General features: G+C 44.4%; 1 protein-coding gene across 2 annotated transcripts; it reads left to right on the forward strand.

Annotated features, from left to right (window-relative positions):
* The first annotated feature begins 240 nt into the window (after positions 1-240).
* On the forward strand, positions 241-17,371 carry LOC144684230 (uncharacterized). 2 transcript variants are annotated; one of them, XM_078547866.1, is made up of 3 exons: positions 241-830; positions 14,618-14,794; positions 16,005-17,371. In XM_078547866.1, exons 1-3 carry the CDS (start codon positions 656-658, stop codon positions 16,190-16,192), a joined length of 540 nt encoding a protein of 179 aa, XP_078403992.1. In that variant the 5' UTR covers positions 241-655; the 3' UTR covers positions 16,193-17,371. The 2 variants fall into 2 exon arrangements, with proteins under 2 accessions (XP_078403992.1, XP_078403993.1); XM_078547867.1 differs by having other exon boundaries at positions 16,991-17,371.
* The last annotated feature ends 6,780 nt before the right edge of the window (positions 17,372-24,151 follow it).

Genomic DNA, 24,151 nt, shown 5'->3' on the forward strand with positions numbered 1-24,151 from the left:
TGATTTCTTTAAAACATCAAAGTTGATCCAAAAATATAACCCAGTAAAATCACCTTTCATGTCAAATGGCTAGGATTATACATACAGGATGGTGTCAGGCGTATGTGTGTATGTCTAACTTGGAATTGTTTAAATGGTCTATCTGTGCACTTAATGAAGGGGCAAGAATAGAAATATCAGAACATTTTTAGGTTTGCTTCCTGTGGTTTGATGTCAGTCTCCGCCCCAAGTTGCAGTTTCATTTCTCTAGTTTTGCTGTTTAGCGCCAGAATCTGTTTGGCCGTGGTTGTCCCAGGTTGTTGGCCATCCAGGGTCAGAAATTCTTTGTCCAGTCGCCTACCATCGCGGGTCAGGTCCTCGATCGCAGGGGGATTTCCAAAAGCTGCTTCAGAACTAGCAAGGAAGCACTGGGATTTCCAACAGGTCCTTGGGGTTTTTAAACTCAACATCAGTGAGTCATACTCTGGATCAGAGATGTGAAAAGTTTCAGTCAGCCAGTCTCAACGCCACTGAGTTGCCGACATCATTTCGCAGTTGACAGGAGCGGTTCTTTCTCAGTCCACGCTAGTATTCAGCCGCCCACCTCCCGGTACATCCCACCCCCACCCGCCTTTCCTACCAGCGGCAGATTGAACGTTGACTCGGAAAGTTAAAGATGAGAGGAAAGGAGCTGAGATGCAGGCTGCTGCAGAACCTCACTGTCATAATCGGCTCTATCACTTTGATTTACTCGGCTTGCAGCCCCACCTGGTATCAGAATAAGGGGCTGTGGCACCCGCTCAATACCCCAGCAGCTGAAAATGCTACACTTCACCACCAGCTCAGCCGAGGTAAGAGATTTCATCATAGACCTGTGGTTATGTGTGTGCTGTGTCCTAAACAAGTACAGGGTAGGATCGTGTAGTATCATCGAAAATGCAGCGCAGAAAAAGAGCCATTTGGCCGATAATGTCTGCCGGCTTCTCTAAAAGAACCAACTCGTAGGCATAGCCCCCGCCCCTTGCTCTTTCTCCGCCTGGCTAATCTGTCTCATCTTCCTGTTCTACTCACGGCAGCCACTGCTAACCCTGTGGGCTCTGCCAGTGGGATCAACTCTCACCACCCGGTGCCACATCTCCCTCCAGAATGTCTGTTCACTTGGGGCAAAGCTCTTGCCATCCATGAGCTTATTGTAAACGATTGAGTCAACATCATGGGCTTGACAGAAACCTGGCCGAGGAGTGATGCCACTTCTCACCTTAAAGCTGCCTCACCTGGCTACACCTTTTGGAACATCACAGTGTGACCATGGTGTAGCTCACAACCCCAAATCACACCTTGCTCTGCCGCCATCCTTCTCTGACACCTTTCCTTCCTTTGAACATCTTGGGCCGTAACTTCGGAGCTCCAGGGCAGTCTCTGGGGGTGATCCCAAAGATACGCTGGGGAACCCACGCCAAACCCACGCCAAACCCACCCCCAGAAGTTCCCAGGTAAGGTTTGCACGGCAATTACCGAGAAGTACAAAATTCCGATGGGCAATTGCCTGCACTGGGAACCAACCGGAAATATGATTTATATCGCAAACTTCAGATGGTTCTGACTGTCTTGCATCAATAGTTAGCTAGAAAAAGTTAGAAGAATGAAGACCACTTCTAGGTAACTATTGCACAATCCAAAAACGACCCTCCCCCCACCAACAGGACTTCCCCCACCCCCTGACTAAACCCCCATGGAATTACCCACCCACAGGAATCCCCCATGGAACTCCCCCACACTCTACCTCACCCATGAGACTCTACTTGCACACACAGGAGACCCCCATCCCCAACTGCCCCCTGGGACTCCCCACAGCCCCCAACAACCCCCATGAGACTACCTGACCACAGCACTCCCCCACCCCAAAGGGCTCCCCCACAGGACTCCTTCAATCCCTGACTACCACTCCCATGAGACTCTCCTCACACACACAGGGCACCCCCAGCCCCAACCCCGACTGCCCCCCCAGACTCCCCACAACCCCCCCACCAGACCCAACTTCCCTCCCGCCAACTGCCCAACCGTCTTTCTGCCAACTGACCAACCTTTCCCTGGACTGTCCGACCCACCCTCCATTTGCCAACTAGCTGAGCCCCTCCCCTCCCTCCAACTGCCTGCCCACCCTCCAACTGTCAGCCCCTGCCCCCAGTTGTCTGATCCCTACCCTTCCCTGATTGGCAGGCTCCTCTGTCCCCCAGACTGGCTGATCTCACTCCCCCTCTCCCCAAGTGCCTGACCTCCTGCCCAACCACCTGACACCCAATGCCTGATCCACCCCGCCCCCCTCCTCATATTCTAACCACTTACCTGACAAACTTATCTTCTCTCTGGCTTGAGACTCTTTCGAGTTACCAACAGTCACAGATTGCAACTTCTTTCGAGTACAATCATAGTTCTTGGTTTTCCAGGAGTGGGACATGAACCCACAACCCTCTGATTCAAAGGTGAGGGTGCTATGAACTGAGCCACAGCTGACACCTCCCTCTCTGGCTTGAAAGTGGCTGGACCTTTAAAGCTACCTGATTTATGGCAGCTGGTGCCGTAAAAAAGTGGGCGTGGCCTTCTTGTGTCTGATTCTGAAACCCTCGACAGAACGCCCCGGGAATGCGCTGCTCTGAGTCGGAAGGTTGGGCGAGAAAGGATCGGAAAGATTTCAAGGTAAAAAATTAGGAGCAGAGTGGCAATCTGATTCTGATTGCCACTCCACGGCAGTTCAGGCCCTAATCTTGTTCCACTCCCTCAATCCTTTAAAATTCTCATTCTCTTCAGCCTAACCCAGTACCATGCCAAATTTATCATTAAGATATCTTCACTGTTTTCCTTCTTCAGCTTCTGCATCAAGCAGCTTCTCATCCTCAATGAATTCAACCTCCATCTAAACCAATCATTCTCTCACTCTTTCCCTCTCTCTCTTTCCTGTGGTCACTTGCCCTTCTATCCTCCCATAATCTTTCCTTTTATATAAACTCCCCTGCCCACATTCACAGCCACTTCCTCGATCTTTCCATCTCATATAGCCTCCGCTCCTAGAATATCAATCACAGAGAAGGCGACCATTGATTATTTCCTTATAACGCACTTCAGCCATATCCCCTATCCCGCTCCCAGTGTTAAAACTTTCCTCCAAGTCACTAATACTGGTCCTTTCAAATCCCCAACTGTCTAGCCTTTTGTCTCCCATTCATAATGACAGATCTGCTAAATCATACCCTCACCTCTACCTTTGGTGTCCTAGTCCCCATTGAAACTATTGCTCTCTTTTACTTTGGTCGTTCCCCTGGTCCACTCACCTCCTCTTTGTTAAGTCCAAGGAACACAGACTTGAGTGTTAATGACAGACAATTGTTTCATCCATTTACCACCAGATCTCGCTGGACCACATAATGCAGCATTGGGTCCTGACCTTGTCTGCCATAACTGTCCACTATTTCTATAACCCCAGGCTTCTCTTTTTCACTCAAAATGGTCTTCTGAAACCCCCATCCTTGCCTCTTCCACTCTCACCTCCAACAAATGCAAAGAGATCATAGACTTCTTTGTCATCAAGATTGAGACTATCCAGTTTGCTGCCTCTGCCATACTAACCTCGACTTCATCTAAGATTTCCCTGTGTAGCCCTGAACTCATGTCTTTCTCCTGTCTCCCCTTGTGACATCTCCAAGCTCATCCTGTACATGAGACCCACTTCCTGCTCCATGGACCATATCCCCATCAAACTGCTGACTACCTAGCTTCCCTTCTTGTTAGCTGATGTTGCTAACGATTACCTCACTTCAAGTACTGTCCCCTTCCCCTTCAAATCTGCTACCACTCCTCACAAATAAAAACATCCTTGGGCCCTTTTTCTTTGCAAACTACTGTCCCATCTCCAACCTCCCTCTCCTCTCAAAGTACTTGAACCTCCTAAATCCATGCCATTTTTTCCTGCAACTGCATGTTTGACTGCCTCCAATCAGATTTCACTGCTGCACCAGTATTGAAACAACACTTATCAGAGTCATAAATCACATTTTCTGTGACTGTTCCGTCACTAAGGACATCATCTTTGCAACATATCCATTCCTAGCACAGCTCATCTGCTGCTGAAACCGTCAACCATGCCCTTGTCATCTCCAGAATTGACTATTAATATGCTCTCTTGGATAGCTTCTCATCCTTCACCCTCTGTAAATTTGAGCTCATCCAAAACTCTGTTGCCTGTATTCTAACTTCCACTAAGTCCCATTTAACCTGTGCTTGCTAACCTACATTGGTTCCCAGTCCAGCAATGCATCAATTTTAAAATTCTCATCCTTGTTTTCAAAGCCCTCCATGGTCACGCACCTCCCTATCTCTGTAACCCCCTTCAGCTCTATAATCCTGCGAGATCTCAGTGATCCTCCAATTCTGACCTCTTGTGCATCCCTGATTTTAATCGCTCCATCAATGCTAGCTAAGCCTTCAGCTGCATAAGTTCTAAATTCTGGAATTCCTTCCTTAATCCTCTCTATCTCTCCCTCCTTAAAACCTATCTCTTTCATCAAGCTTTTGATCATCTGTCCTAATATTTTCTTATAAGGCTCAGTGTCAAATTTTGTTTGATAACACTCCCTTGAAGCACATTTTAGTGTAATACGAGAGTTACATTGTTGTTGTTGTTGTAGAACCCTGCAATTTTTTTTTTCTTTTCAAGTATAAATTCGAAGCCTTTTTGCACGTTTTTATTGAATCTGCTTCCACCACCCTTTCAGCAAGGCATTCCATTTCAGAACAACACACTGCATGAAATAAATTCTCCTCATCCCCCCTCTGGTTCTTTTGTCAGTTATCTTAAAATTGTGTTCTTTGTTTACTAGCCCTCCTATGTGCAGAAACAGTTTCTCCTTATTTACTTTATTAAAACCTCTCATAATTTTGAACAACTCAATGCTACACCACTGTCAACATGACAAGGCAGCACTGAGAAACCGTTATGGTTGTTCAATGTATAGTGCATTTCACCCAATCTATTTTTTGCAAGTTTGTTTCAGTCTCTAATTATACAAGTTTTAAAAGGTCCTCATGTCATCATCTAGTAGTAACTAACAGTGCAGTGAATTGAATTTTGAATAATTTGCTCAAATTAAATCAGGTTCCTCAGGGTAGTGTCCGAGGCCCAACCATCTTCAGCTGCTTCATCAAAGACCTTCTCTCCATCATAAAGTCAGAAGTGGGGATGTTCGCTGATGATTGCACAATGTTCAACAGCATTCGCGACTCCTCAGATACTGAAGGAGTCCATGTCTAAATGCAGCAAGACCTGGACAATATCCAGGCTTGGGCTGACAAGTGGCAAATAACATTCGCGCCACAGACATGTCAGGCAATGACCATCTCCAACAAGAGAGAATCCAACCATCACCCCTTGATGTTCAATGGCATAACCATCACCGAATCCCTTAGTATCAACACCCTGGGGGTTACCATTGACCAGAAACTGAACTAGACTAGTCACATAAATACTGCGGCTACAAGAGCAGGTCAGAGACTAGGGATCCTGCGATGAGTAACTCACTTCCTGAATCGCCAAAGCCTGTCCATCATCTACAAGCCACAAGTCAGGAGTGTGATGGAATACTCCCACTTGCCTGGATGAGTGCAGCTCCCACAATACTCAAGGAGCTTGACACCGTCTAGGACAAAATACCCCAATTGATTGGCACCACATCCACAAACATTTACTCCCTCCACCACCGACGCACAGTAGCAGCAGTGTGTACCATCTACAAGACGCACTGCAGGAATTCACCAAGGCTCCTTAGACTGCACCTTCCAAACCCACGATCACCACCATCTAGAAGGACAAGGGCAGCAGATAGATGGGAACACCACTGCCTGGATGTTTCCCTCCAAGTCACTCACCATCCTGACTTGGAAATATATTGCCGTTCTTTCACTGTCGCTGGGTCAAAATCCTGGAGCTCCCTTCCTAACAGCACTGTGGGTGTACCTACACCACATGGACTGCGGCGGTTCAAAAAGACAACTCACCACCACCTTCTCAAGGGCAACGAGGGATGGGCAATAAATGCTGGCCCAGCCAGCGAAGCCCACATCCCATAAATGAATAAAATAAAAGGTACCACACAATAATCCTGTAATCCTACACTCAGGAGCATCAGTGCACAAAGGGAGTGGGGAGGAACAGATTCTGTCTAGAAAATTTCATTAGCTCCAATGAAATCAATGAATTATATTTTGATGGCATTCCCCACATACAAAATTACGTCTCAAGGTGTTAAATTTACAGTGTCAAAAACAGAAAATGTGAAAAAACTCAGCAGGTCTAACAGCATCTGTGGAGAGAAAAACAGAGTTAACGTTTCGAGTCCGCATGGCTCTCCTTCACAGGTTGCTTGAAAACAGTGGACAAAAAGCAGGGGAGAAAGGGGAGAAACAGGAAACAGAATTACAGATTTCCGAAGAAGAGTCATATTGAACTCGAAACAGTAACTTTGTTTCTGTCTCCACAGATGCTGACAGACATGCTGAGTTTTTCCAGCACTTTCTGTCTTTATTATCACAGAATCACAGAATTGTTACAGTGCAGAAGGAGGCCATTTGGCCCATCGTGTCTGCACCATCTCTCCGAATGAGCAATTCACTTAGTGCCGTTCTCCCATCCTCTCCCCGTGACCCTGCACATTTTTCCTCTTCAAATAACAATCTAATTCACTTTTGAATACATCAATTGAACCTGCCTCCAACACACTCTCAGTGCATTCCAGACCTTAACTACTCACGGCCTGACAAAAGTTTTCTGTCATGTCGCTTTTGCTTCTTTTGCAAATTACTTTAAATCTACACCCTCTCATCCTCGACCCTTTCGCAAGTGGGAATGGTTTCTCACTATTTACCCTGTCCAGACCCTTCATGATTTTGAATACCTCATTCAAATCTTCTCTCAACCTTCTCTTGTCTTCTCTTATCTTCTCTTATCTTCTCTTGTCTTCTCTTCTCTTCTCTTCTCTTCTCTTCTCTTCTCTTCCTAACTTCTCCAATCTATCTTCATAACAGATCCTCATCCTTGGAACCATTTTGGTGAATCTTTACTGCATTCTCTCCAGTGCCTTAGCATCCTTTCCAAAGTGTGGTACACAGAACTGGACATAGTACTCCAGCTGAGGCTGAACCAGTGTCCTATACAAGTTCTACATAACCTCCTTGTTCTTGTACTCTATGCTGCTATTAATAAAGCCCAGGATGTTGTATGCTTTATTAACTGCTCTCTCAGCTTATCCTGTCACCTTCAATGATTTATGCACATATACACCCAGGTCCCTCTGCTCCTGCACACACTTTAGAGTTATACCCTTCACTTTATATTGTCTCTCCATGTTCTTCGTACCAAAATGAATCACTTCACACTTCTTCACATTAAACTTCATCTGCCACCTGTTCACCCATTCCACCAATTTGTCTATGTCCTTTTGAAGTTCTACACTATCCTCCTCCAGTTCACAATATTTGCAAGTTTCGTATCATCCGCAAATTTTGAAATTGTGCCCCATACTCCAAGGTCTAAGCCATTAATATATATCAGGAAAAGCCAGGGTCCCAACACTAATCCCTAGGGAACTCCACTACAAACCTTCCTCAAGCCCAAAAAACACCCATTAACCACTACTTAGTATTTACTGTCACAGCCAATTTTGTACCCATGTTGCTACTTTCCCTTTTATTCCAGGAGCTATAACTTTCCTCATAAGTCTGTCGTGCGGCACTGTATCAAATGCCTAAAAAAGGAAGCCTGGAAGCCAGGTTCAGGAGAGGAAATTTTTGAAAGCAATAAAGCAAATGGCAATCCAGAACAATTCAGGGAGATTGAGAGAGCGAGGGCATAGTGACTAAAAGAGTAATCACTACACATAGAATTGTGGACAAGAGAGAACCAGACTCACTCAGTACCAAAGGTTGAGGCGGGTGCTACTAGCATAGATTGCTGAGGAGGGGTGTGGTGAGGTCAGGAAAGATCTTGAAAAGATGAACTTGGATCTTTTGCTGGGTTACAGGGAACTAGTGCAGCTTAGCAAGGAAAAGGATAGCTGAATGCTGAACCTTGTGTAGATAAAGGCATGAGTTATGTATTCTAAATGAATAGTCCTTGGTAGTACAGAACTTGAGTATTGCTGAAAAAAGAGATATACTGTTGAAGCTTTTCATCTTGGACTCATCAGGACTGATGCAAGAATGCCAAATTTCAAATGTAACAATTTATACTGCATGAGAAAAGGGGTGCTGATTAGTTGGGAAGCCAGTTCTGATTGTTTGAGATGTTGCCATGGCATATGCACCAGAAAGCTATTGTCCCCCATATTTTTATTTATTCAAAAAAGGTGCAATGTCTGGACATATTCCTTTTGCCTGAAGAGGACAGGTCCCTGCATATGAATATATGTAGCTTCTATCAAGCATAAGTGCAAGTCCGGCTGATAATCTTAAATTAGTTTGGTAGTGTAATTTTTAACACACTCAGGATTGTTCAGCAAGTGCTGCCCAATCACAGAATCACATCTAATGTTGGACATTATGTTCTGAATTTTGCAAGCACAAATAGGTTGAGTACTCTGCTTACTGCAAACAGCTGAAGGGGCATGCTGTTTGATATGATCGGCCAGTTGTTGGGACTTACAGCCTACATAACCTGGCATTGCGCCGGCACTGAAATTCATATATTACATTACTTATTTGTGTGGTAGGCAGAACGTCTTTTTGGCTTGATGGCAGCATCCTGTTAATGGAAAATACCACTCATGTTGCCACTGCATAACAACAGCGCGAAATGGCTAGCTTCATTTGTTGCTCAAATTTTTGAGATTACCCTTCCAGGGGTGAATTTGAGGTAGACTGGGCACTTTTCAGGTCTGAAAGTGGCAGCCTTAGGCCCATTCATGAGTATGTGCAATACACAGGGAGCAATGATCTGATTGGGGTAGCCATTGTCCTGCAGGATAGCTTTGATGCGTTCTATTGTGGCACCAAGCTTGCACAGTGAGCAAATGATTTGGGCTCTATTTACAAGATTGTCGATAAGGCCAATCTTGTAGGGCGTGGAACTGTAGGAATTCCAATGCATAAATTGACCAGGGAAAGTAGGCTTGCGGTTGGCAGGAGTAGAGAACGCATCAGCAGATTTATCAACTAGCATGCTGAGGAAAGGAAGTTCGTTAGACTGCTCCATTTCAAAGGTGAAATTGAGCATGAGATGGAGCTTGTTGAGGTGTGTAAGGAAATTCTTATGTACAACTGCAGATTCCGAATCTGTGTTCATGAACTCAGCAATTCACGCAGTTGAGTTCAGCTTTAATGGCCACATGTATGCCCAAATGGACGGTGTTGCCATGGGCTCCCCTCGAGGGCCAGCTCTTGCTAACATTTTCATCGGCTTCCATGAGAAATGCGTTCTCGATGGAATGACCCCCAACCTCCTACCCCTTACATATTTCTGATACATAGATGATACGTTTATTATAGTTGACTTCTTGAATCTGCCCTGATGAGTGCAAAACAAAAAGCTTCAACATCATGTCTATTTTTTTCAGCAATATTCTAAATGACCTGAAATTTTTACACTGGCCCTTTATCAGGAGAGTAAAACAGACCAGTTGTTGTTTTTTTCCCTAATTGCAATCATGGTTGTTCTGCTGCAACTGATAACCTTAATCCCAGCAAAGTTTAGTCCATATTTGAGCACACCAAACCCAAACTCTTGCATCTCTCAGGACTGACACAAAGTGCGTTACATACAATCGATTCCTTTGCGTAATTGAACGTAGCAGAATTCTACAAGGATCATTCCACATGCAATGAAATGACCGACCAATTAAGTGCTCTGTTCTTCTTAGGTAAGTGTCATATGAGCTTAAACGTCCATCTGAATCACCAGACAATGCTATCTGAAGGATAATTCCAACTGGTTGCAAAGCTGCATTTCATAATTGCTGGACCTGCATGGCCACTCATTCTGTAGCCTGGGATCTCTGAATGAGAGCAAATTCCACTGCCACAATCTTCTATCACTAGCAGATATCTGCAAGGACTAGAGCTTTGTGAATGTGTCAAAACATACTTGTGCAGAGCTCTGTTATGCTGTAGCTCAGTGCCAGTAAGCCAGGCCTACTTTGATTTGACATCTACATCAAAGATTCTATACAAATACAAGTTTGTCCAGTGATACCAGTTCCCTGTAGCATAATTTGGAAATAATTTAATTTAGAATTCTGTGAAGACTTTGACTTTCAATCAGGGGATGAATGTTACAATGTGCTAAGACCAGCAAGTAGCACTTCTCGCTCATGCAGTCATTTCTGATACCACTGATTTCATGTTTGAACTTTTTTTATTCAGTCACGGGATGTGGGCTTCGCTGGCTAGGCCAGCATTTATTGCCCATCCTCAGTTGCCCTTTAGAAGATGGTGGTGAGCTGCCTTCTTGAACCACTGCAGTCCATGTGGCGTAGGTACACCACACAGTGCTTTTAGGAAGGGAGTTCCAGGATTTTGACCCAGCGACAGTGAAGGAACAGTGATATATTTCCAAGTCACGATGGTGAGTGACTTAGAGGGGAAGGTCCAGGTGGTGGTGTTCCCTTCTGTCTGCTGCCCCTGTCCTTCTAGATGGCAGTAGTCGTGGGTTTGGAAGGTGCTGTCTAAGGAGCCTTGGTGAATTCCTGCTGTGCATCTTGTAGATAGCACACACTGCTGCTACTGTGCATTTGCAATGGAGAGAGTGACCGTTTTGTGGATGTGGTGCCAATCAAGCGGGCTGCTTTGTCCTGGATGGTGTCCAGCTTCTTCAGTGTTGTGGGAGGTGCACTCATCCAGGCAAGTGGGGAGTATTCCATCACACTCCTGACTTGTGCCTCGCAGATGGTGGATGGGCTTTGGGGAGTCAGGAAGTGAGTTACTCATCACAGGATTCCTAGTCTCTGACCTGCTTTTGTAGCTTCAGTATTTATAAGGCTAGTCCAGTTCAGTTTCTGGTCAATTATAACCCCCAGGACGTTGATTGTGGGGGATTCAATGATGATAATACCATTGGACGTCAAGGGGTGATGGTTGGATTCTCTCTTGTTGGAGATGGTCACTGCCTGGCACTTGTGTGGCGTGAATGTTACTTCCCACTTGTCAGCTCAAGCCTGGACAATTAGGACATGGACTGCTTCAGTGTCTGAGGAGTTGCAAATGGTGCTGAACATTATGCAATCATCAGCGAACATCCCCACTTCTGACCTTATGATGGTATAAAAGTCATTGATGAAGCAGCTGAATATGGTTGGGCCTAGGACACTACCTTGAGGAACTCCTGCAGTGATGTCCTGGAGCTGAGATGACTGACCTCCAACAACCACAACCATCTTCCTTTGTGCTAGGTATAACTCCAACTAGTGGAGAGTTTTCCCCGATTCCTATTGACTCCTATTTTGGTGGCTCAGTTCATAGCACCCTCGCCTTTTAATCAGAGGGTTGTGGGTTCATGTCCCACTCCCGGAAACCAAGAACTGTGATTGTACTCGAAAGAGTTGCAAACTGTGACTGTTGATAACACGAAAGAGTTTGACTCCTATTTTGCTAGAGCTCCTTGATGCCACACTTGGTCAAATGCGGCCTTGATGTCAAGGGCAGCCACTCTCACTTCACCTTGGGAGTGCAGCTCTTTTGTCCATGTTTGAACCAAGGCTGTAATGAGGTCAGGAGCTGAGTGGCCCTGGTGGAACCCAAACTGGGCGTCAGTGAGCAGATTATTGCTAAGCAAGTGCCGCTTGATAGCACCGTTGATGACCCCTTCCATTACTTTACTGATGATCGAGAGTAGACTGATGGGGCGGTAATTGGCTAGGTTGGACTTGTCCTGCTTTTTGTATACAGGACATAGCTGTGCAATTTTACGGGTAGGTGCCAGTGCTGTAGCTTTCCTGGAAAGCTTGGCTAGGGGTACGGCAATTTCTGGAGCACAAGTCTTCAGTATTATTACCGGAATCTTGTCAAGGTTCCAGTGCCTTCAGCCATTTCTTGATATCACGTGGAGTGAATTGAATTGGCTGAGGACTGGCATCTGTGATGCTGGGGACCTCCCGAGGAGGCCGAGATGGATCATCCACTCGGCACTTCTGGCTGAAGATTTTAGCAAATGCTTCAGCCTTATCTTTTGCACTGATGTGCTGGGCTCCCCCATCATTGAGGATGGGGATATTTGTGGAGCCTCCTCCTCCAGTGAGTTGTTTAATTGTCCACCACCATTCACGAATGGATGGGGCAGGACTGCAGAACCTAGACCTGATCCGTCGGTTGTGGGATCGCTTTGCTCTGTCTATCACTTGCTGCTTATGCTGTTTGGCACACGCAAGTCGTCGTGTGTTATAGCTTCACTAGGTTGACACCTCATTTTTAGGTATGCCTGATGCTGCTCCTGGCATGCCCTCCTGAACTCTTCATTGACCAGGCTTGACCCCGTGGCTTGATGGTAATTATAGAGTGGGAATGTGCCGGGCCATGAGCTTACGGATTGTGTTCGAGCACAATTCTGCTGCTGCTGATGGCCCACAGCGCCTCGTGGATGCCCAGTCTTGAGTTGCTGGATCTGTTTGAAATCTATCCCATTTAACACGATGGTAGTGCCACACAACACGATGCAGGGTATCCTCAAGTTGAAGGCAGTACTTTGCCTCCACAACAACTGTGTGTTGGTCAATCCTACCATACTGTCATGGGCAGATGCATCTGCAGCAGGCAGGTTGGTGAGGATGAGGTCAAGTGTGTTTTTCCCTTCTGTTGGTTCCCTCACCACCTGCCACAGACCCAGTCTAGCAGCTATGTCCTTTAGGACTGGCCAGCTCAGTCAGTAGTGATGTTACTGAGCCACTCTCGATGATGGACATTGAAGTCCCCCACTCAGAGCACATTCTGCGCCCTTGCCACCCTCAGTGCTTCCTCCAATTGATGTTCAACATGGAGGAGTACTGATTCATCAGCTGAGGGAGGGTGATACGTGGTAATCAACAGGAGGCTTCCTTGCCCATCTTTAACCTGATGTTTTGAGACTTCATGGGGTCCAGAGGTGATGTTGAGGACTCCCAGGGCAACTCCCTCCCGACTGTATACCACTGTGCCGCCACCTCTGCTGGGTCTGTCCTGCCGGTGGGACTGGACATACCTATGGATGGTGTTGGTGGTGTCTGGGACATGATCTGTAAGATATGATTCCCTGAGGATGACTACGTCAGGCTGTTGCTTGACTGGTCTGTGAGACAGATCACCCAATTTTGGCACAAGCCCCCAGAGGTTAGTAAAGAGGACTTTGCAGGGTTGACAGGGCTGAGTTTGTGTTGTTGTTTCCATTGCCTAGATCGATGCTGGGTAGCCCACCCGGTTTCATTCCTTTTTTGAGACTTTGTAGTGGCTTGATACAACTTGAGTGGCTTGCTAGGCTATTTCAGGGGAGAGCCAACCACATTGCTGTGAGTCTGGATTCATATGTAGGCCAGACCAGGTAAAGACAGCAGATTTCCTTCCCTAAAGGACATTAGTGAACCAGATGGGTTTTTACAACAGTCGACAATAGTTTCATGGTCAGCATTAGACTTTTAATTCCAGATTTTTATTGAATTCAGATTCCACTGTGCTGGCATTCAAACCTGGGTCCCCAGAGCATTACCCTGGGCCTCTGATTACTAGTCCAGCGACAATACCATTATGTCATTGTCTCTGATAGTGCTTAATTCAGAGACTCAGTTTCTGCCGCCTCCAGAGCTATTTAAAGTGATGCAAAATTTACAGAGTTCTGTTTCGATTCTGATCACCATTTTGTAATATAAATCTAATAAACCATGATCCAGAATTATAAGGCAGATGCTTAAATGGATAAAGTCATGATGCAGGATATTCTTCTTCTTAGCACATTTTCAGTATATTTACCCCCAATTCAGATTAAAATTCTTCCTGCATTCAGTTTTCATACAAGCATTGTCCTGGGCAATTGCTGGCGGGCAGGCTATCTACTTCCAGGATGCATGTTCAGGATGTGAGATGTGATGCAAATGTGATGTGAGAAAAAACTTTTTCACACAGCAAGTGATTCAGGTTTGGAATGCACTGCTTGGAACTGTGATGGAAGCAGGTTGAATCAAGGCATTCAACAGGGCATCAGATGATTATTTAAATAGAAACAATTAGCAGGGTTATGGGGAAAAGGCAGGAGAATGGCACTGAATCATAATGTTCACTTGGGGAGCAGACACGATGGGCCGAATGGCCTCCTTCTACACCATAAGAATTCTGTGATTCTGAGCTGCTGTTAGAATGTGTAAGCAGAAACCCAGCTTTCAGGTGCCTTTCCACTACTCGCTGGAACTGGGAGGTGACAAAAGCACCACAATGGGTGCAATTTGCACAAACCGCAAAGACACTTTGCATCCAATTAATATTTGCCCCCTAAGGTGTGGAGGAAATTGTCAGGAAATTAGGGCTTTGCTTATTAACTGAAAATAATTTTTTAGGAGAAACGTTATGGAATTTGAATCAGAGAATTGTGTTCAAGTGTTGCTTGTGCTTTTTGTTTAGTTACTATTGTTTTCCTTTTTAGCTGTGGAAGCGGAGCGTGTATTTGGGGTGATTGCAAGTGTGATGGCAATCACAGCTATCTGTATGTCTCTGCTATTCATCTTTTGCTGGAACCCAGATACCAACAGTGAATCCAAGATGAATCCTGGGCGGATACTGCATCCAGGAAAACTGCTGATTGTAATACTGGTGCCAACTGGTAAGAACAAAGTCACTGGAGCTCCTCAGATCATTTACTTGGTTAAAGACAGTGAGTAACAGAGCCATGCAGTCCAAGAAAGTCTCAGATTCAATCCCCTATACGTGCCGTTATCAGCTGGAATGGCAGTAAGGGTACTACAACTGACACCAATGTCCTTCTGTTAATGAAGGAAAGTTGAGCGTTCTCAACACTGATCACTGTTTGGTTGAAAGTGAATATGTTGCACACCAGGTTTGATAGCCCTGTGGTGAGTAACCTGCCAACACTCACTATCAATGTTATGTCCAGTTATAGGTTTCCCACCTCAGCTTCTGTACATGGACTAAAGATGGAACTTGAGACTTTACTGCTATGTATGGCCCATTTACCCACTGAGATGTAATAGATTCATTTTGATATGATCCTGAACAAAGGGGCCAAACTGAGCTTTTTATACCAATTGAGCATTCGATTGATTTTATAGACAACATACTACAGCTGATGATCAATCATGTAGACAGGGATAAGTCAAATTGACTGCAAAGTAACCTATTGACAGTTTTATTTTGTGTTCTATTTACTGATCAGCAGTTATGAGGACTTCGACTCCCTTGTTACTGTTGAGCTGGTGAACATGAATTAGTATTATTGAGAAGGCTCATTTTCATTTTTATTCATTTCTGGGATACGAGCATCACTGGTAAGGCCAGCATTCATTGCCCATCCCTAATTGTACTTGAGACGGACGGTAGTGGAGAAGCTTCTTGAACCACTGCACTCCACATGGTGGAAGCCCTCCCACAGTGCTGTTAGGAAGGGAGTTTCAGGACTGTAGATTGGGCACACTGCACAATGCACATCAGTGCTGGAGGGAGTGAATGTTTAAGGTGATGAATATAAATAACAATGACTGTAAAATTTATCTGAACACTCAAAAGCATTGCTATACGTTACTTCAAAAAAATATCAGAAGATCTACTGACAGATTTGAGTTGAGCTGCTGTCTAACCTCAGCCATAAACCATCATTGAAAGGTACCTGGAAAAACACTGTCACATCAAACAAAACGATCTGATTTAGGTTGGACATTTTTCATTGTAAAACAATTTTTAATGGGTTATTTTTCAATTGCCATCTATCACAAAGAACTTTATATCAATAGTAATTGCATGAGTTACCAACCTGACCTTTGCAGGAATATTAAAGTTTTTCATGTTTTTATTTTCAGCATTACTGTATCTCATCGCATGGGCTTTGTTCACCAACCGTCACATGGAACAAATCAAGAATGATATCACACAATTTGGCATTGCATACTGGTTGGCAATGTGTTCTTGGTTCATGCTGCTAGTTATTTTACCAATGATCTACTTGATAGAGCAGTGTTCACTCCCAGAACCTGAGGCTCTAATATGAACAGGAGCTCAATATTTCAGGAGGGTATTTAAATATTAGAATCATGTGAATCTGTATAAAGTCTTTCCAAATACTAACGGTTAATGGACCGAGGATTATTTTTGTGTACTGTTTTGAGATTTAGGGAGATTGTTTCAAATTCAGACTTCTTTAGGAACTGCAAAAGTGATATAAATTAACATTTATATACTGTACTGTACCATAACATATTCCCAAGTCATGACATCAGATGCATACCAACTTACCAGCTCCACAATTTCTTGGGCAGGCCTTATCATGAAAATCTTGCTTTTCCTTCAACAGACTATTGTGAAGGACCAAGACCCCACCCTGTATTTTTTAAAATCAAATATATAGAGAGATATGCTCATTGCTATCACAAAATTTCAAACTGGACAAAGACCTAAAATGGCTGAATCTATATCTGTCTGCGACCTTGAATAAAAGAAGCTACCTGCAGTATTGGGAAACTCGCACATTGTTATCCCTGAAGAGCCAAAAACGACCGACCCCCTTTGGGCTGCACAGACCAAATTCAAAGGGAGTTGTACAAATGCTAACTGCATTTCATAACCCAGGCTGGCTCATCTGCTGAGACAAAGGGCCCCACAACCTTTCTTTCAATTCTTAATGGTTGGGACATTCAACAATCCCAGGGACCCAGATGAGGGAAACACGTCCTTTGTCAAAGACAGTGTGGAGAGGTGGGAGTCATGTGACATGAGCCTCTGGCTTTGGAACCAGCGATATTGCCTTGCCAAACTGCAAAGCCAATCTGCCTTTTTACCATTTAATTAGCAGCATCACAGAGAAGGAACTCTGGCCCAGTTTGGACTTCTGGGCCCGTCTACACTGCTTCTACTAGAAATTCTGTACCATCACTTACAAGGTTGATTCATCTCTGCATGCCCATCTCATAGTGTGAAATAAACACCAGTGGAAAAGTGAATTATCTAGCTTCGGTTTTCAGCTCACTGACCTCCATGAAGGAATACCTCTTTGGATTTTGATTCTGGACTCTGGAACCCACATAAACAATATTTCTTTCTCTGTGGTCTCTGTACTTAATTCTTTCTTTTCTCTATCTCTCTTTTACTGTACGAATGCAAAGGAGGCAACATTGTGACCCTCCTCCCATTTTTTGAATATGTGCAAATAAAGCCCTTTGAGCTCATCTTATCTTGAGTTTGCTGTGGGTTATTAATAGAAAATTGGATCACATCAAAATCGGTTTTGGAAATATGCCACCACTTGTAAAGGCAGAAGCAAAGCGAAAACACATTTCTGTTTATGGACGGGTGGTGAGTGGAGGAATTACCGCTGTTTAAATTAACCCCCTCCTGTCATAACAGAAACTTTGAGCTCAAATCGGGATCATCTATTCCATGTTAAGACATGAGCCAAATTTGATATAAAAAAGTCAATGGGAAACCAAGGGACAAAAACTTGGCCTGGAATGAATTTTAAAACAGTAACTTACCACAGCAAATTCCTTTTCCCTAATACTAAGAAAATGGTAACCTTTGGTGCCAAGATGTGGGTCAAGCAAGAAATTTGAACAGTGAAACATTAGCGTCCCGGAGCACAGAGCAACTGAAAGCTGTAGCTAGGGAGGTACAGTTAAATTTCCCAGATAAAGTGAAGAGGAGTGAACTGATCCAGTTGTTGGTAGAACATTTGGATCTCACGTTGCTAATACAGCAGTTTCATGTAGAGCTCAACCACGACTCTGCATCCCCTCCCCTAGCCAAATTTGAACTGGAAAGGTTCAGAATGCAGTTAGAATTTAAGGAGAAGGAAAGAGGGGGAGAAAATGAAGAACAAGAAAGAGAAAAGAATTCAGCTCCAAAAATTGGAAATGGAGCTAGCAGCTCAAAAGGAGAGAAAAATCAGACAGCTGGAAGCTGCGAGGGAAAATCTCTTTTTGCCTGGTAACACCTCATATCTCCCTAGCTTGGAGCCACTCTCTGAGGCCCTCACGTAGGCTAGATTCATTCCCAAATTTGAAGAGAGCAATGTGGAGTCATTTTTTGCCACTTATGAGAAAGTAGCAGGACAGCTAAAACGGCCATCAGATACCTGGACATTTTTAATTCAAGGGCAGTTGTCAGGGAAAGCCACAGAGGTCTACTCCATGCTGACTCCTGATGTGTCCATGAATTATAAGCAGGCCAAGGCTGTCATCCTAAGTGCCTATGAGTTACTCCCGAAGACATATTTCCAGCAATTCTGGAACATTTCTAAGAAGCCCACACAACCCTACATCAGGTTGAACGGCTGAAGCAAATTGTGTTTGACCAATGGGTAAGGTCCCTAAGAATCCAACGTGCCTATGAGAGGTTGTGTGAGTTGGTATTGCCAGAGGAATTCAAAAATTGCTTATCCTCCAGATATCCTATAGATGCACATAGAGGAGCAGAGAATCCTCAGAGCTAGGGGTGCAGCAGTAACAGCAGACAACTATGATCTCACCCATGGGCCTGGAAACCCAGGCAGACCCTTTCCAAACCATTCCCATGAACATTGGAAAGATAAGCAGAAACCTGCAGGACAGCAGAAAGCTGGGGAAGGTCCAGAGGCCCAAAAGGGTGAAATAGCACCCATAAACATTGAATGAAAGCTGCTGGAATGTAGCCAGGCCAAAGCCCGGCTAGTAAAGTTAAAAGAGGAAACAGCCTCACAGAATAACCCTGAATTAAGCAGGGACCAAAGAAGTCCTAGAGCAAGGAAAGAGATAGTGAGGGAGATGCCCCACATAGTTGAACAGCCTGAATGAAGGCAAGCTATTAAACCAGGAGAGACAAAAGTTAAGGGAACGCCGCAAAAATGGCTGGCAGAAACCTTCTTTCTGATATTAAATAAGGGAAAAGGGAGTTCTCAAACCGTTGGGCAGATAGGGAGTGAGATGCCTCCCCCAGCTGGAGCTGCACTTCCACTTGAGGAACACTACTGTTCCAAGGGCATGGGACAAGTTGGGAGAGCACCCTTTCCAAAGGCGCCAGCTAAGGAGCCATCAATTGGTCTGGCTGGCAGCTTTATGGTGAATTTAAACGGGGACCAGGAAAGTTCCCAATTGGTCCAGAAAGTGAGGCGATGCCTCATTTAGTTGAAAAGCCACCAGGAAGTACAGCGAGAGCTGACCATCCACCAGAGGGCAGTCATGTTCCAGAAAACACGGAGTCTACTTCCCAACTGACCAGCAGAGGGATGCCAACCTGATTGGATTTCATACCCACCCATCCTAATGCAGAATCACGAGGCAACCTGACAGGGTTGCCCACTGCATTTAAGATAATCCGTAACAACCCCCCAGGCTACAGCACTGTAGCCCTATCTGGTATAGAAGCAGGAGGGGCCCTTTCCAGAAGGTAGTCTTCCTATCAGCCGGGTCCAGAAAAGCTGGTCCAAGTTCAGGGGCCTACTGCCCACCTGCTGCCATGTCAACCTAAAGCACCTAGCAACAGAAGCTGGAACACCCCAGTTGTGCTAGTGCCTGAGTGGGTCCCTGAACCGGAACCCCATTAAACCACAATGTGTAAAGAAGTTCACTTTAAGAATGAGCATTACTCGACTATACGTGAATAATCTACCATTAAAACCGTTACTTCTGTCAATCACTCCATGAGTGAATGGCTAATTTTCCTTACCCTAATCCATGAGTGCTAAGACTACCTGTGACACCTATTATTTTCTGACTATGAAAGCTGCTCACAGCCAGACATTCAGGTAACAGCATGAACAATTAAAGTCGTTGTTTCGCTGATGCTTGAAGCAGAGTGAGGGGTACAAGTATTAACATTGGTAACTTAAATAACTCTGCATCAAGAGAGGACTGCAGAATACTTGAAATCCTCTTTGAAAATAATTATTCTTCATCATTACACTATCCCTTTTTGGCCACGGACATGTCTAGAACACTTGTAATGAAGCAAATATTGTATCGGTTTCTGCACACTGCACTTCAGTGGTTAACAATAACCTTGCAATGCTGAAGATACTGGACATAACAAAATACACTGTTGGCCCCAGTATTCAGGTCTTTATATACAGAAGCAATACAAAAAAAAGCTACCACATTTGTAAATCTTCCGAGCCTTCAGACATTGCCCTGCATGTTTTACTTTTAAAACCAACATTCACCTTCATGATATAGTTTTAATCATTTGCAGGGAAACAAAGTACGAGCGGAAATGCAGCAGCCAATAGTTGCGTGCCTGTGAGGTGAGCACTAACAAGAGGAAATGCAAGATTGAAATACTTTGAAAAAGCAATATAGTCTTCCTGCCTACAGAACAGGAGAAGCTGCCAATTTGATGGAGGACTGATAACAGTTTGCTTAACTACTTAAAAACAGCATGTGCAGCAACCATTTTTTCTCAACAAGCATTTTCTCTAGTATTATTTTTGCCACCCTCATTAATTCCTCTCCCACCCTCCTCCTGAAGGCATTGAGCAGTATAGTGCCCAAGTATGCGCCCCGACGTCATCACACGTCATTTCGACATTTTGTTCGGCGGGCAGGCACAGGGGACGAACTGTCAACAGCCTGTTGAGGCCATTAAAAAGCAATTAACCTTGTTAAGAACGCTGCCCGTCCAACCTTAAGGTTGGCGGGCAGGCGAAGAGCCCAAGCGGCCTTCGCATTTTTCAGGAAACCTCATCCACGGGCGGGATGAGGTTTCCTGAAGGTTTTACAAAATTATTAAATAAATTTTGCAAACTTCACAAACATGTCCCAGCTTATGTGGCACAAATAATTTTTTACTTCATTTACTGAAAATTTTATCATCTATTTAATCTTCCCGAGGCAGCTCTGTGCCTCATGGAGATTGCTGCGCTCCTTCGCGTGCATGCGTGCAAAAGAGCGTAGGCCCCGACTTTCCTTCCTCCCCCCGCCCACACAGGTAGCGCTGAGTGCTGCCGCTCACCTATCATATAGATTGGGCCTCCATGTAAAATCGCGGAACTCTGCTGATCGCAGGCAGCCAGACGGCTTCCCAACCACCCCCCGCCAATCCCTCACGCCAAGGGCAAAATTCTGCCCATTATTTTTTTTCTCATGGCTTGTTCAAACTTGTGTCATGGTAAATGTAAACTTTGACCATAATTTGCTGTAGGAGTGAAGTCAACACTATATCAACACGTCTTAGTACATTCAGGCCTTTAAATTTTTTAAATGGCAAGTTGCTGAAAGTGTAGGCTGATATCCTGTTTTGCTGGCTGCAGAAACTGTGCATCTCCTTAACCAATCAGATTGAAGAGCTGAAATTAACAGCAGAAGCAGGGAAGGAAGTGAAAAAAAAGTGCAATAGAATGAGTGAAGTCAATGATAAATCAGGCACTGAAACAGAAATTAAAAATTGGATTAAGAGGGAAAAAAGGTCAAAGGAAAAATGAAAACAATGGCCCAGATTTTGCAGTCAATGGCAAAGTGGCAGCATTTGCTGCTAACCATACTGAAAATTATAAACTCACCTAGCTCATTGACTGAAATGAGATTTTTGAATATAATATGACCTGCTGAGGTGAGGAACAGAGAGCTCCTCCAGTAAAGCACATTCTGGGTGAAGCCACACCTACAAATGATGCAATGATCTGAATTAATTGCTTGGCACCAATAGAGTTGTATCCCAGTGAGGAGTTGGTAGGTAGGTAATCAGCCATAGCCCACAAGGAACCCAGACATCTCTATTATTTGTCTATATATAGATTGAGTGGCACCATTCCACATCAAGCATGGGGCAGGCAAAGAGGCAGGTTACAAGTCTACCTCAACCAGAATGGGAACTGAACCTATGATGTATGATGTTATTCTAAACTGCACATTAGCCATCTAGCCAACAAAGTCAACCAGCCTTCCCTGCAATAAGTAGACAATTTCAAAAGAGAGAATTGGGAAAACCCTCCCTATCAGCAAAATTAAAGGTTAACAAAAAGGCAAGGCTGGCAGTGTTAGTGACTAGAAAGGAGAAGGCAGATAAGTTAGTAAACACAATTTGTATCCAAGTCATATGAAAGAAAGGTCCAAGATATTAAGTCCTCAGTCTGTGCTGAATTAAATTATCTCAGGCAGGTTGTCGCGAACAGTGTTACAGTCAGTTTCATCACCCTTGGGTGGATGAACAGGGAGGGAATCAGCCAGGATATTCACTCCTGCTCATTGTTCATTGATGAAGGGGTCATCATGACCTGAAACATTAATTCGGTTTCTCTCCATAGATGCTGCTTGACCTGATGAACATTTCCAGCATTTTGTTTTTATTTCGCTGTTGGAAACCGATCAGGTGTGTGGATATTGAGGGAGTGCAGTTTGTGGAGTGTCTAAAAAATACTTGACATAGAATCAGCTGTAGGTAAAAACAAGAAGTAGTTTTATTCAACACAAGTATGGACATGGGGAAATGCTCTTTCAGAGTGCTCTAAGAAAGTAATTGGAAGTTACACAGCTTCTGTCGATTATTTATACCATCTTTGGGACACCTCATCATTAACTCACAATGTTCCTATCTTGTATGCCTTGTTCAGTACATTAAAATAATAATTACAAATGAGTTTACAATACAAACATGACATGACCTGTCCAGTACATCTGCAATTACAGAGGAATTTATCGAACAATCACAGAATGACCTGACCTTTAGCACAAATGATGTCCATGTTTTATTCCAAAACATGAACTTTGCTTAACTATCCTGATGTTTCACTGTAGTGCCTAGTCATCTGCATATCTTAGCTTGACAGAGGCCAAGTAATCAGTTTATTATGGTATAACTCATGGATCACTCATCAACTTATTCTATCCCAGCTCAAAAGTCATATTCCTTTAGCTTATCATGGACTGACCCATAGACTAGTCATCAACTTTCTGGCCTGGCCAAAAGATTATATTCCCTACTAGATCCATTCTAGTGTATTTTTTACTGCAAACACTTTTAAAACTTATATCCGCAACTTGGCAGAGCCTGGGTGATCCCATGATGCATCTTGATATGCCATTCAATCTTCCCATTTGGCCCTTGGCTACTGCCCCCAAGATGGCCAACTAATGCTAAATTATCCTAAGCTCCTCACCCCATCACTGCTGGTCAGGCAGGCAATTAGATTCACACAGTCATATTTCCTAAACTTCTTTTAGCATATTCTGTTTCTCCCCAAGCTTGCACAATGCGTTGGTTACTACTTTAGCAATGGCTCGGTTCCAATACTGCCAGTACCAGGTACAACATTCGAACTTAAGTCTGATAGCAATTAGCAATTGTACTACCACCAGTATATGAGAGCTAATTCTGATCCCAGGATGAGCGTCCACCCTAATGCCAGTCCCTAATCACCCAAAACCACAATGCGTCCTCTAGCTCAGTTTTCACATCCTCTCCCAGTCATTTGACTTCCTGTTGAATTCAGTGGTACTGCTTCATATCCAGTAGATATTCCAGCAGCTTTGGGATTCGCTTCCTCTTGGGAAGCACTTATCTCAGTAAGTCCTCCTTTAAATCATTGGTTATATCCACCCACTCCTTATGAGGATGCCATGTGTGGGTTATTGCCGAATGTCTGATTGTTGTTGGGGCCCAGGGGTAGAAGCAAGAAACTTGAGTTGATCACTGGGCATTGGATGTTAGCATTGGTATTCAGGTTCATTGGTAGTCATGCAGCATTCCCCTTTTCCACAGTATGCCACCTGCGTTGGGTCATGGCAGGCACTGGAAATTTCAAGGGTACAGTTTAGGGTGGTGTTAAAACTGCATGTAGCTTTCATCCCCATTCCTATGGGACGTGGGAAGACAACATAATTCCCTTTCTCCCTACACCCAACCAGCGAGATTCCTGTAAAGAATGCTCCCTTCTAGGTTGCATTTTTGGACACAGAGCCCTACTTTAGCCAATTGCCATCTCTTATGATCCTGATATTTTCTACCTTGTGGAGGAGTTTGGAGCCCTCTTCCTGTTAATTAGGTA

The sequence above is a fragment of the Cetorhinus maximus genome, chromosome 9, assembly GCF_964194155.1.
Source record: "Cetorhinus maximus chromosome 9, sCetMax3.hap1.1, whole genome shotgun sequence".
NCBI classification, from domain to species: domain Eukaryota; kingdom Metazoa; phylum Chordata; class Chondrichthyes; order Lamniformes; family Cetorhinidae; genus Cetorhinus; species Cetorhinus maximus.

Bases quoted from the DNA above. Each gene is read 5' to 3' on its own strand.
- LOC144684230 (XM_078547866.1), top strand. From the start codon at position 656: ATGAGAGGAAAGGAGCTGAGATGCAGGCTGCTGCAGAACCTCACTGTC. The intron at 831-14,617 runs GTAAGAGATTTC...TTTCCTTTTTAG, and splicing joins TCACCACCAGCTCAGCCGAG to CTGTGGAAGCGGAGCGTGTA. The intron at 14,795-16,004 runs GTAAGAACAAAG...TTTTATTTTCAG, and splicing joins TGTAATACTGGTGCCAACTG to CATTACTGTATCTCATCGCA.